Raw genomic sequence first — 13,661 nt, 5'->3', positions numbered from 1 at the left:
GACTCGCATTGTCCTTCTTGTTGACATTATCGATCGACGATAGTTGAAAAGAAATTATTCTATTTAACGCGTCTTAAGAACTATGCGACTCTTGTATTGAAATGTAATATTGTTTAATTATTATCCCAACGTAATGCGAGAGTATTACGCATTGTTTAAATAATTATAAGAATGATCGTATCTATGAGATGATTTAATCTAGCGGTACGGAGAGAGTGTATTTCGACGTTTACTCCTCGGATTATCATAGCGGACTGACGTAGAAACTCGCATTGTCCTTCCAATGGTCCTTCGTCTTGTTGGCATTAAACCATCAACGCACGCTGAAAGGGAAATATTTCAAGTTCAACGCGTCATAAAAATATGTAATATTATATTGAACATTTAACTCTATTTAAATATTCATTTATATTTTTTTAAATATTTTTGTTCTGATCTACCTAATGTTTAAATGAATTTGCTATTAGTTTAAATTCTAATTAGTTATAATCCGCGTATGTTTCAAATTCTTTAAATAATTTTTAAATTATCGAAATAATGATTTATTTAAGTTTAATTGTATAGAAAGAGAGAGTTTCGATGTTTATCCTTCGGAAGACAAAAGTAAACTATTTCGATATTCGTCAAAGTCAATCTATCGTTCGTTTTTATCGATATCACGTGTAGCCAACAACTCTATGACCATTAATTGTAATGAATTTAATATTAAGTTAAAATTATTTTATGTTACGAGCGTGTTACGAGCAATGTAATATTAATGCGAAACCATTATCTATCATTGAAATATTGATCCATTGTATCCCATATTCATTATACATTATTTAAATAATTATAAAGTTATCGAAAGTATAAGTTATTTAAATTTCTTCTCATTTTTTTGAGGTATATCTCCATAGCTGTCGAATTTTAATGATTAAATTTTTTTATTTCATCTAACATAGTATACGTTTAGGTAATTTTTAAATTCCTATATCATACTTTTGATGTTTCCATGATGTTCATATGATAAATCGAAAAATTACGTGCTTCGTGGGAATGGGATGGTGACAGCCGACGTACTACGCTTGCGCTTACGTCCATTTACTCTTCTCGCTATTGGTGATTTCGCCATTTGGAATTATTTCCTCGTATCAGTCGCAGCAAATCTTCTCGTCGTCTCGTTAATTACAGGTTATTAGTATATTCTTTTTTAACCTACATCTTTATTTTATATATCAATCGATATTCCAAAATCTGATTTCCACGCATGCATGTTCGCAAGTCGTGGTATCGTCTTATTTAAAAGGTATCCGTGATAATAATATTTTGGCGTTTTGGCTTCTCCTTTGGAACTATACTTATTTCACGGATTTTCCAGCTTTATTTTCGCTGCTTATCGATACTTTTTTTGTCTTTTAACGATGCTCTTATTAATAATACTTCGTTAATTAATCGTGTTCGATTTTATTTCGTCGTAAATACGATTTTCATATACATACAGATATCTTTCTTACGTAAAGATGCAAATATCGCTAATACATCCACGCATATACATTCGCATGAAATTAATTTTCTACTGTACTAATATCCATCTAATATTTGTCAGCTTTCCGAGTAGCGTAGAAACTAAGAAAACTACGTAGTACAATGAAAATAACATTTGAAACATAATCATCCTGCAGGCACACGTAAGTTTATCCCTTTTCAAATAGATACGGTGATGCTCTTAACAGATAGAGAGAGAGAGAGAGAGAGAGAGAGAGAGAGAGAGAGAGAGAGAGAGAGAGAGAGAGAGAGAGAAAGAGAGAGAGAGATAATATTAAAATATAAATAATAGCTTGAAAGTTCCCCCACTAATAATGTTTACGAACGATCCAGTCTCCGACAATGATAAAAACAAGAAGCAGTCGCTGTGTATGTGTTTGTATATATATATATATATATCACTCAGAGAAGTATATACCGGTTAAAGCAGATGTAAACAATCAAAGGACGATTGAAAACCTTTACATGACTTTCCTTCGTTCGTTCTTACTAATATGTTACGCAGTTCTCATTCGCACAAGCAGCTTTACAGACGTGTTCAGGCCTCTTCTCGCTTCGTTAATTCTGGTTCGTAAATAGCTTCTCATTTATATTATATACATATAATGTTTTATAAGTTTGATTTAATCATTTATGAATTATTAATATTATTTTCTATCATATTAGACTTCAATAGAAACATATTTTTGCATTTATATGTTGAATACACGAAGTATCGTCTAAATTGGCAAGATTCGATGCCACTTATTCTAATCTGTCGTTTCGTTATTATTAGTTTCATGCGTGAATGAAATAATTAATTTTTATATGTTTAATCAAAAATCATTTATTATTTTTAGATAGTTATAAAGTTGTAAATTTTTTATGCTCACAGGTATCTGCTGATTTTTTTTTTTTTTATATAAAATTGATCTATTCTGATTGCTCCTTATTTAATTATAAGATATTAATATTTTTCTAGGAAGATAGCTCCTAAGGTGATGGAACATTCAATTCGGAATGATTTTCATTTTTCTATAAATATTTCTGTAATATTTTTTTCAACTTTCAGCACTTCAGTTCTATCGAAAATCACATTTCCGTCGATTTTAATTGTATTTATTTTAATAACACGCAATCCCGCAATTATTGGAGATGTCCGATAAATAATGTCGGAATTAAAAAAAAAAAAAAAAGAATATTAATGTCATTTATTGTAATATATTTTTTTTTCGTTTACATGCAAAATTCTAAATATTTTGTAATAAATTCTTTAATAAAAAAATACTACAATGTTACATATTCTGATATAAAATATAACACAAACATCTTATGAATAAACAACACTAGTGTTATTTACTTATAAGTTACAAACTAATAAAACTTCTGACATTACTTACTGGCCAACCCAATATTATTCTCATAATCAATCAACATCGTCTTATCACTTATTTTAACAAGTTTTGCTCTTAGCTGGTCAGCAGGTACATATGTGAACATAACATTTAAATGCTGTATGTTTACTGTTTGACTTGAACATGTTTGGTTTACAACAAATATACTGCACAATTGATCACTTTAGCCCATTAATTTAATGGAGATATAACATAGACGCTGCATTTTTTACTATCGTGCGGATTTCTCTCTCAGCATTGCTCTATACGTTCAACAACGATCTCTAACAACGAAGGAGTCGAAGTCGGCGAAGTCAAAGCGCATTTGTGCATTCAAAGAATTCTTCATTGGCTCTTTCGACCGGCCCAATAATTTAAATGGAGATTCCTATAAATAAAAAAAAGATAATAATATTAATAATAAAATAAATAAATGAAAAAAGAAAGAAATTAATATAATCAACAATACTTATTTCATTTGTATAAGAACATGTTCTTTTTCTATTTACTTTTTTATACATATAACTCTGCACGCTATAGCCCATATAAAAAGCAAGCGTTTGAAGGGTTAATATCGATCGGAGTCTCAACAATGGATCCGGCTGCAATAATCGCTTGAGAAGATCCGTTGCTGCGTGAGAGAGATTGGTACCGGCTGGTAGAGTCCCCGGTGGAACAGGAGAATTCTGCTCGATGCGATCTGAGAAAAGTTCGCAGGGTACATTGGATGGATACTGAAACAATTAAAAAAAATAATAATACGTGTATATATTTCTCTTTTAATCATTATTTTATACAAAAAGCTTTGAGAATGTAAAATATACGTGAAAAAAGACAGTAGAATAATCGATAGAGAGATTGCAATAGAATAGGGAATTTTTTCAATTCAATATAATCGAAGTCGGATTTTCAATCGAACGAACAAAAGCGTGTTCGACTCTCCTTCGAGACATTCAAGGGCCAAGGTCTCTCTCTCTCTCTCTCTCTCTCTCTCTCTCGCTCTGTCCTCCTCTCTTTTTGCGGGCGCGTACATAAATATTTGCGCACGCGAGTTATAGAAAAGGAGAGAGAGAGAGAGAGAGAGAGAGAGAGAGAGAGAGAAAGAGAGAATGTCGGTAAACTAGCGAAGCTATTACCAATGTGGATTCTATCGCATCTACAGAGAGGCAACGTGTTCGTATGTATTTACGTTCGCTACGATATTACGCGACTAGCACATACATACGAGGAGGGTCAACGGCCACTCGCGACCCTCAACCTATTCGCACGTTCGTGTCCCTCCGGCCTCTCCTATAGTACACGCAACCTATGCTACAATCTCACGCGATCCTATGCTGGCCTACGGATTTCTTTCATTATACCACGTACAGTCATTTTTATCGAAAGCTCGCACCTTTCAAGGCGACTATTTTGAAAATAAAAATAAAATGACGATCGATCCTAATCAATCGCGGGAAATTGAATAGCCGATCGAGGAACTTAGAAACGCTCGTAAATACGCCGCATCAGAATTGCGTATAATTAAGAAGGAAGTAGAAATAACGGAGCGAGTAGTTCGTTTTTTTTCTTTTTTTTTTTTTTTTTTTTTTTTTTTTTTCCTTAAATCTTCAAGTCAATCGTAGAAAGAGAGAAGCAGAGTTATTCTTGTACGTTAACCTCTTCAAGGACATTGACACATATGTGTACATTTGATTTCTTTTTTAATTAATATAATTTTGACTGAAATAAAAAAAAAAACATTCACCGTAGAATCTTTTAAAAAGAAAAATAGAAATCTGGTAGTATGTAAAATTAACCGCGGTATAATTAATCCTCTGAGTTAATCAAATAATTTCATTGTCACGAAACGTCTCTCCAACGATTCAATGAATTTTATCTTTATCTCTTCTTTTTTTTACACGCTACTCTGTAGTGACTATCATTTTATCTCATAACGCCATCTTAAATGGCTTGTACGAGAGAACGCGTGATATTAAACGAAAGACCGTCGGCCCTCTCAGATAAATATCATCCTAGATCTTCGAGAATACACCAGCAGCACGCATTCTCCTCTCGTGGTACGTTCACCGATCGCTACGAACTAATCCCTCATTAGTCACTATGACTTTATCGTCTTTTACTTGAACGTGTGTTTACAATCAACCTCGACAACGATATAATGAGAGATAGAGTGAGGGAGAGAGAGAGAGAGAGAGAGAGAGAGAGAGAGAGAGAGAGAGAGAGAGAGAGAGAAAAGGTGAAGAAGAAAAAAGGCAGGAAGAAGATTCGATCCTCAACGGTGAACGGGACATTTCAATTTCTATCTCGACGAGGACCTTGACCGAGAATAACGGTACAAGCGTACGATCGATCAGATATTATAGATACGAATCTTTTAGAACGATTTTATATTTCTTCTTCGTATTTTTTTCTCTTTTCTATTTCTTTTTTCTTTGATCTCAACGTAAATCACGAAAGAACGTAGATTTAATGGCGTCACACTAATTTATAGATATATCTCGAAGCTATTCTCGTCTGAATGATGTATGATTTGTCTATTTATCATCGATTATCATCATGAATCAGGGATACGTGTTCCATGATGAAAAGATTCCGATGAGATTCTCGTGAATATGTTCGTTCGCCATTTTCGATCTTTCGTGTCGAAGCGAAAAGGATGAAATGCGCAAGGAACGCGATAAGGATGCTTTCTACGACCAAGAATTATGCTCGTTGCATTGTCGCAATATGGAAAGCCACGAGAAACGAGGTAGAAACGAGAGACATACGTTAAATAGCTAATCCCAGTTAGCTTCTATTATACAGTCAGTTGGATTGCACGTTTGTCGAAAAAACAACGAATACCAAAATACATAGTGTTGAAATCAAGATTCAAGTATCTGTTTTACGGAATAACGCAACGCGCACACGTTGATAATCAGTACGATCGGACCTATATAATAGTTGCAACGAAAAATGTATGTGCATGCGCGCCACCAATTGCTACCATCTTGAAATCACCTATCCATCATGATCACGATCACGTAGATACCTTAACCTGTTAATTAGGATAAGACGAATTAATTCTTTGTACTCTTTGTTTAATTTCTTTAAATTATTTAACTAATCTGTTCTTATACAGGATGTCCAATTTCATTAAATATCATAGTAATAATAATAATAATAATATAATCATAATAATAATATACTATGTTGACTTACGCTTGACATAGGAGTTGGAAGGGTTAACTCTTCACAAAGACTTCTACAAGAATAAATAAGTAATATTCGTTTGTTTGTCCTATGAGGAACACATTATATTTTTTCTACGATCCGTTTGATTTTCAATCAAAATAAATTTCGTATATATCTACGCGTTAACTGATCGAAAATTGTAATGATTTAACAAATCAATTTGGACGTATAAAGTTTCGACTAATAAAAGACCGGATTTATTACGAAGAATCTCTCGAAAGGAACGACGTCTAGACGAACCGAAAGAAAGCTCCTCGAGACGCGAAAAATTCGTGTCGTCGAACTCGTCTTCTTCGAACCGATCGTTTTTTCTCTTCTTTCTATTCGCTGCTAAAAGAAGAGAAGAAAGAAGTAGAAGTAGAAAGAGAGAGAGAGAGAGAGAGAGAGAGAGAGAGAGAGAGAAATAGCAAAGTGCAGCAGCTAATTGCTGAGTAAACTCAAACTCAAAGTTCAACTTGTCGGTGCGAACCGTACTGCGCGACTATCCGCGGGACCTTTCATTAACATCGACACATATGTACGTAAAAACGAAATATAGAAATGCGTGTGTCCCTCCTAAAGCGCATACAATTTGTGTGCACTAGCTAAGAGTACAACTTTACGAGAGTCCGCGTGTCCTTCAGGAAGTTCTGAAGCTTGAAGCTTTCCGCTCGGCTGACTCTCTTACGCGACATATAAGGTTCTTATTTTTGAAAATATAAACCTACCAGTTTCCTCAGTACGTAGAAGAGGAAACAAATAAAAAAGTTAAATTACCAAGTATTTATCGGATCTAACTTCCTTTATACTCATTTATGTCTATTTTGTTTGTTAGAATTTTTTTAGAGAATATCAAAGAGATTGTTAAATGGTGATAAGTAAGTATGGGGTAAACGAATAAGACTTGTATCAATATATAATATTAATCTTATATAATTTTTTCGAAATAAAATATATAAATAAACTTCACTGTCGTCGTCTTTTTTTAAAGCCTGTAAAGAAGAACATTTATTACCTTTACCTTTAGTAGTCAACGTACTTCGACTTAATAGGTCTTAATTTTGAGATAAACGATTGAAGACTTTAAAGAGACGAACGAAACGGATGTCACGAAACAAAAAGGAAGCCCCAAGATAGACTTGTGCGCTCACTCTCGCACATTTATCGTCTATCCGTGCCGTTTCTTTTCCACTCGCGAGGATACTCGCTCGACGATAAATGCGACAAGGACTTTTAGAAGCGCCTTGTTCGCCACACACGCAAATCTTAACAATTGCGTAAGACCTGTGTTCGAAAACATGAAGATATTGAAGAAAACTTTTGATGTTGCTTCGCATTTCAAAATCAGAAATTATCAAATTCGATAAATACGATACTTTTCAAATTATCTCCTATATAAATGTTATTACATAAATTCTATTCCTTGTAAAGTTCCGAATGAGATACGTGAACAAAGATAGAAGAAGAATAAGCTAGAAAAACAGGCCTTCCTTCGAGTTTATATAAAATCTCTGAAAATGTATAAAAATCGAAAAAGATCTCGTAATTGAAATGAAATTGTGAAACTCGATAATTCAAGAGATAATAATAAACATATCCTTTGAAATAATTCGAAAGAGATTTCTCAGGTGTATAAAAGCAGATAGAAGAAGAAGAAGAAGAAGAAGAAAAGGATGAAAAAGAAGAAGAAACGGTCGATCGGTTGTGTTACGACGTTCGCAAACTCGTTTCTTGTTGCGGTGCATCGACCAGAGAAGGCACCGTCCGGTTCTATTCCTGGCACGATGACGAGCTTTTTCAAGAAGTCGTAGGATCGACGACATCGAGCTAGAATCTACAAATAGCGATCGACGATTACGAATCCATCAACGACGTTGGCGCCGAAGGCGGAGTCCTTGTCAGGAATTCTCTCGAGCACACGATCGATCGGACGCGAGCGAACGAAAAAGTAAAGACGAGAATGAGGACGATGACTTCTCTATCGAGATCTGATCAACGTTAATCGAAATAACGGCAAATCTCTTGATTCATAAATTTAAGAGAATTTACAATTCAGATCTTATAGATATCGCATGAAGAGAGAGAGAGAGAGAGAGAGAGAGAGAGAGAGAGAGAGAGAGAGAGAGAGAGAAAGAGAGAGAGAGAGAGAGAGAGAGGAAGATTTATTTCTTGCGAACACATAAGCTCCAACAAAATTAACAGATTCTCCCGACAGGTTAGCATCAAGCTAACGAAGTAAAGTATAATAACGAGCTTGTACTTTGGGCAACTTCCATGACCATCGTTACGGGATATATTTTTTCTTGTGTTAACTTCATTTAGCACGATCTATACCAACAATGAACCTTTGTCTAGAATGGTTCTATAATGATTCCATGTACATTGATTTGTCTCCTATTTAATGACGCTCAAAGGTGTTCCTTTTCTTGAAAAACTATAAAGTGTGTGTATGTGTGTGTATCGAGCCGAATCATTATCTTCTTCTTCGATTCTATTAAATGGGAAATTAACATAGAGAATAACGTGTATAAGTATACAAACTGTATAAAGATAGAGCAAAGAGAACGCAGTTTATAAGATTTCGTCTTTCTATTAAAAGGACGATCGAGGTATAAGAAAAGGATAAAAAGAATAAGAAGGTAAGGAAGAAGGCGTGGAAAGAGGAAGAAGACTGTAGTCTGTAGCCAGCACATGGCAGATATTAACTTCCCATTAACCATAGGGTTTGCCATTAGAGAGAAGTCCGGTACAAAGAGCCGACTTTGCTGGCGCCAGTAGTAATCGCCATCGCGTATTAGCTGCTCGTGCAATCCTCATGCTGCAACGATTCCTCCTCCTGCTGCTATTTATAAACCTGCCCTGTAGCTGCAGGTAAACTCAGAATGTTGCTTCGAGCTAGGGTGAAATCCCTTTTGAATTCGTTTGCCGCGATGAAATGTCCTGACCGATCGTTTTACCTTTAATTTTTATCTTTCTTGAGAGAGACAGATCATTCAGGATTCATATATTTATATATCATTGTGATACATAAATTACTGAAATATGGATGAAAATGATGTATATTGTTTTTCTCCAATCATGATCGGTATCGTATTCTACTTTGATATAAAATTCGGCATAGAAAAGATGACAATTATTCGAAAGGAGTTAATTCTAATCTCGAAAACATTGAAAATAATAATCTCGATCGATCTCGATGATGCTGACCGGAATGTATGGTGATGACCGGAACGACAACGACCGTTTGTTTCGAGCAAAACCTGCAATATAATCTCGAGCTCAAGATTGATGTTGACGATTTATATCTAATATTATAAAACTCTTGTACGTATAGTAATCTAAGATATATAAATAGCTTGCTCGGATAGCTAGGTGATGAAACGAGCTCATTCGTAGCTACGTAGATACATATATCCAATGAGAGAACATAGAGAAGCAGGCTTAGGGTAATTACACCGAAGAGAAGATAGCGGTTATCTCATGCTTCCCTCGCTAATACTGTTCGTGAGAAGATGTAACGAGCGTACCTGTTTCACGAGACACGGCATCTCGCGGCCTGAATAATATTTAAGATATACACGTTCGCATTGGTATTATCTCCCTTCCTCTCTCTCCCTCTCTCTCCCTCTCTCTCTCTCTCTCCCTCTCTCTCTCTCTCTCTCTCTCTCTCTCTCTCTCTCTCTCTCTCTCTCTCTCGAATGGTCGTCATCGAGAAATTCAATTTGATTTCACGCTGCAGGAAGAGAAAAAAGAAGAAAACAAAATTGCAATTTAGGAGAGTAACGAATATGAAAAAATATCAATCAAGTAAATATCTCCAAAGATATTTCCTTCCTCTCGAGGAAACAAGGTAACAAATGTCATAATAACTCGATTGGCTATCGTAGCCCTACGGATACACAGGAGGTGCATGGACATAGGCACGCACGTTGCGATTAATGCACGCGATCTATAAATGGATCTGCTTGGAGAGGTGGTGGTAAAGAGCGGTGGCGAAGGTATTACCGAAGGGGTCTGGCGCGAAGCTCGTAGCACGCGAGCCGTCTTTCGTCCCTGCGTTAGGAAGAGAGATAGAAAGAGGGAGGGAAAGAGAAAGAGAGAGAGAGAGAGAGAGAGAGAAAAAAAAAAGAAAAAAGAAGGAAAGGAGGATGGACTGGTTCGAGTTGGATGCCTTCACGAGCATCGCCATCGAGTTTTTGCAATGTCGAAGGAGATACGCGTAGGGAATAATAGGATATTGCGCTTTTCTTGGTCTCTAGATCCGATCGAATCTTAAAATATCGAAGAAAAGGTCTGTTAAGAGGAAAACCAAATCGATCGGCACCGGTTAAATTAAGTTATTTGTTATCTATAGAGAATTTTTAAAAGTTTATCATCGAGGAATCTTACAAAACTCTTGAGAATTCTCTTTGATCTCTAAGGGAGAAGAATTCTGATACCAAAATGGCGTTTCAACGTCGATTACGAGAAGGCTTGAGTCCTTGCTTATGCGTGGACTTGGTAACCGGGTTTACTTTCTTTCTCTCTCTCTCTCTCTCTCTCTCTCTCTCTCTCTCTCTCTCTCTCTCTCTCTCTCTCTCTCTCTCTTTCGTACACGTAGAGACACGACAAAGACATGGACATAACGAGCGTAAAAAGAAACAGAGAGCTGGTTCGCCTTGCGAACATTATTTTCTTCTACTAAGCCTCCGATACCGAAGATGCGAACGTATCACTCTCGAAATCTCAAGAACAATCTCTCTCCCTCTCTCATTTTTTCTCTCCAGACAAGTTTTCTTCTTCTTTTTTTTCTTCTCCTTCTTCTCCTCTTCCTTTTTTTTGTAGAACTTCCATTATCGTAAAGACATCCTCGGAATCGGAACGAAATCGAAACAAGATAGTTCCAACAAAGACGATCGTTCGGACCTTAAGATAGAAACAAACTTAAGTACGTATCGAGGTTTCCACGAATTTGTGCATTCAACATACGTCCAACGTGCGTTGTTTCTTCCCTTGAAGAGGCGCACCTTGTCCGTGGACATCATTACGGGAGATATCACTTCTTTTCCCTCCACGATCATCGGATGCAAATTTATTTATACGCACAATACGCGAGAAGTTGAATGATTGCTCTCTTCTTCTTCCTCTATTTGGCATGATCGACACTATCGAAGATCGAGATCTATCCATTTAATAACAATAACCGAGAAACCAGACGGACTTTTCTACATAAAAGAATCTTTCGGAGGGCTTGCACGAACTAAGTTGTATTTTTAGAGATCTAACAACATCAATAACAACAACAACGTTCGAGTCTGTGGTCCTGAGCACTATATCATGGACCATCGGAGGGTTTTCAAGTTATTACTGGTTTAGGACCTTCTTCTTCTTCTTCTTCTTCTTCTTCTTCTTCTTCTTCTTCTTCTTCTTCTTCTTCTTCTTCTTCTTCTTCTCCTTCTTCTTCTTCTTCTTCTTCTTCTTCTTCTTCTTCTTCTTCGTCTTCTTATTCTTCTTCTTCTTCGATCGTACCTTTGGACCCCAAGGCTCCGAAAACTCGTTAACTGTCCGTAGAAAGAGAGAACGAGAAAGAATCTTGACCAAGAGTAGACTTGTATAAAAAGAAAGAAAAAAAAGAGAGAGAGAGAGAGAGAGAGAGAGAGAAAGAGAGAGAAAAAAAGAAAGGAAGAAAGATGGAGACCGAAGAAAGCCGAAAGAAAACACAAAAAAGGAAAAAAAAAGAATCGTTTCGAATACGATTAGACGTGATAAATAAATGCTCCGAGACTATTCTTAAGTAATCCTTTTTTCTGGCCGGTTGCTTCGAAGTACCTTCGTCTTCGATCGTTGCCACGAAAGGGACATAAAGAGAGAAGGGAACGAAGGGAAGCAGGAATAGGTCGGTGAACTTGGCTCGAAAGAGGCAAAACCTCGAAGGACGAAGCTTCTGGACATGCTGCTACGAGCACAATCCTCCTCTTGGTCGTCTTCGTTGTTCATTCGTTCTCGTCCCTTGCAGCCCTACCAGGCCGCTTTTAACCCATCCTCTTCTTGATCCTCTCGTCCTCTTGCTCGCTTGCCTCCATATACGGGGATTCGCGTCGATACGGTTGCTGAACGCCACGCAAAAAGCCAAACCTGCTTCACCGGCCGAGAGAGGAACCTCCATCTCCTCCTCCTCCTCTATTTTCTTCTTCTTCTTCGTCTTCTTCTTCCTTGGTCCTTTTTCTCTTCCAATGCTCTCTCGACTGGCTTCATCCTCCACAGTCTTGTCATTACCTTCCCTTACTACTTCTCTACTCTTTCGTCTTCTTCTTCTTCTTCTTCTTCTTCTTTTTCTTCTTCTTCTTCTTCTCCTTCTTCTTTTTCTTCTTCTTCTTCTTCTTCTTCTTCTTCTTATTATTATTATTATTACTATTATTATTATTATTATTATTATTATTATTATTATTATTATTATTATTATTATTATTATTATTATTATTATTATTATTATTATTATTATTATTATTATTATTAATATCATTGCCCCGGACCTTGAAAGTACGTACTTCGTGCGAACAACGTCCATGAAAGGTCCGACATATCTCTAGCCTACTTTTGTGGAAAATTCTTATTCCAATCCATTCCCGTTACTTTACGTGAATTAGCGATCAAATATTTGATGGACAATGCTTACGGATTCTTTTTTTTCTTTTTTTTTATAAAATTTGCATATTTGTCGTAATTAGTTTATCTATAACGAAAGAAAACATACGAATCAATGGTCTTTACCGTTCTTACCAGAAACACTGGAGTATTTATGAAAACGTTAAATCAATGGTAGATATAATCCCTTTGAATTTATCGAGGCAAAACTCGTGACATGCTGTCGAAGCATTAGAAGATGGTAGAAAAGGAAAGATGAAAATCGGAGAAGGGAGAAAAGATCGTCGACGTTCCCGAGACACGTCGAAGCAGCTAATTTAGAGACTGGCGCCAGGTTCTTCGGTCGTTCGTGCGAGCACCCGTTAATCCTGCCGGCCGCGGCAGGCCGTCCTCTTATTTTTCTTCCTATTCCTCCTTCATCTAGAAAGAGAGAAGTACACCGGCACTCCCAGTTTGTGCTCTTCGCGATTCCAGCAACGAACATGGGAAGCTCGTTCCGCATATCCACTTTAATTCCACGGTCTATTCGCTAGGAAAATAGTAAAACCCACTTTGTCAACTTCCATTCAAATTTATACGATTTTGTTTTATTTTTATATTATCACAAAAGCTATTGAGAATAACTTGAGATTATCATTGCATCTTGAAATAAGAATAGTTCGTTTGCCAGAACGATTCTTGTTCATTTAAATTCAAATATATTAAAAGAGGATATAGTTTAATTGAAATGAAGGAAAGAAACGAAACCTCGAAGAAATATAATTCGATTATATCGAATGATTCTAACGTATCACGAGATAATATTTCGATCCTCACAAATCGATCGATCTTTTTCGAGTTCTTTTGGCTTTTTCTTTTTTCTTTCAAAGGAATGCAATAATTAAAGTAAAATTTATTAAAAATAAATTCTATGAAATGCGTAATAAC

The 13,661-nt window shown here is 36.1% G+C and overlaps 1 protein-coding gene across 2 annotated transcripts in view; it reads right to left on the bottom strand.

Moving 5' to 3' along the window:
• Window positions 1–507: 507 nt before the first annotated feature.
• LOC124955304 (serine/threonine-protein kinase S6KL-like) overlaps window positions 508–13,661 on the bottom strand; it is a 38,158-nt gene continuing 25,004 nt past the window's right edge. Inside the window, exons 7-8 of one of the 2 annotated variants that reach the window (XM_047509545.1) lie at window positions 3,407–3,631; window positions 508–3,285 (exon numbers count right to left, since the gene is read on the bottom strand). In XM_047509545.1, the coding sequence (XP_047365501.1) occupies window positions 3,169–3,285; window positions 3,407–3,631 (342 nt within the window). In that variant the 3' untranslated portion in view covers window positions 508–3,168. The remainder of the gene's footprint in view (window positions 3,286–3,406; window positions 3,632–13,661) is intronic. The other variant, XM_047509543.1, reaches the window with a different exon arrangement.

Source organism: Vespa velutina, chromosome 18 (genome assembly GCF_912470025.1).
Source record: "Vespa velutina chromosome 18, iVesVel2.1, whole genome shotgun sequence".
Classification (NCBI taxonomy): domain Eukaryota; kingdom Metazoa; phylum Arthropoda; class Insecta; order Hymenoptera; family Vespidae; genus Vespa; species Vespa velutina.
This window is presented reverse-complemented; position numbering and strand designations above follow the sequence as displayed.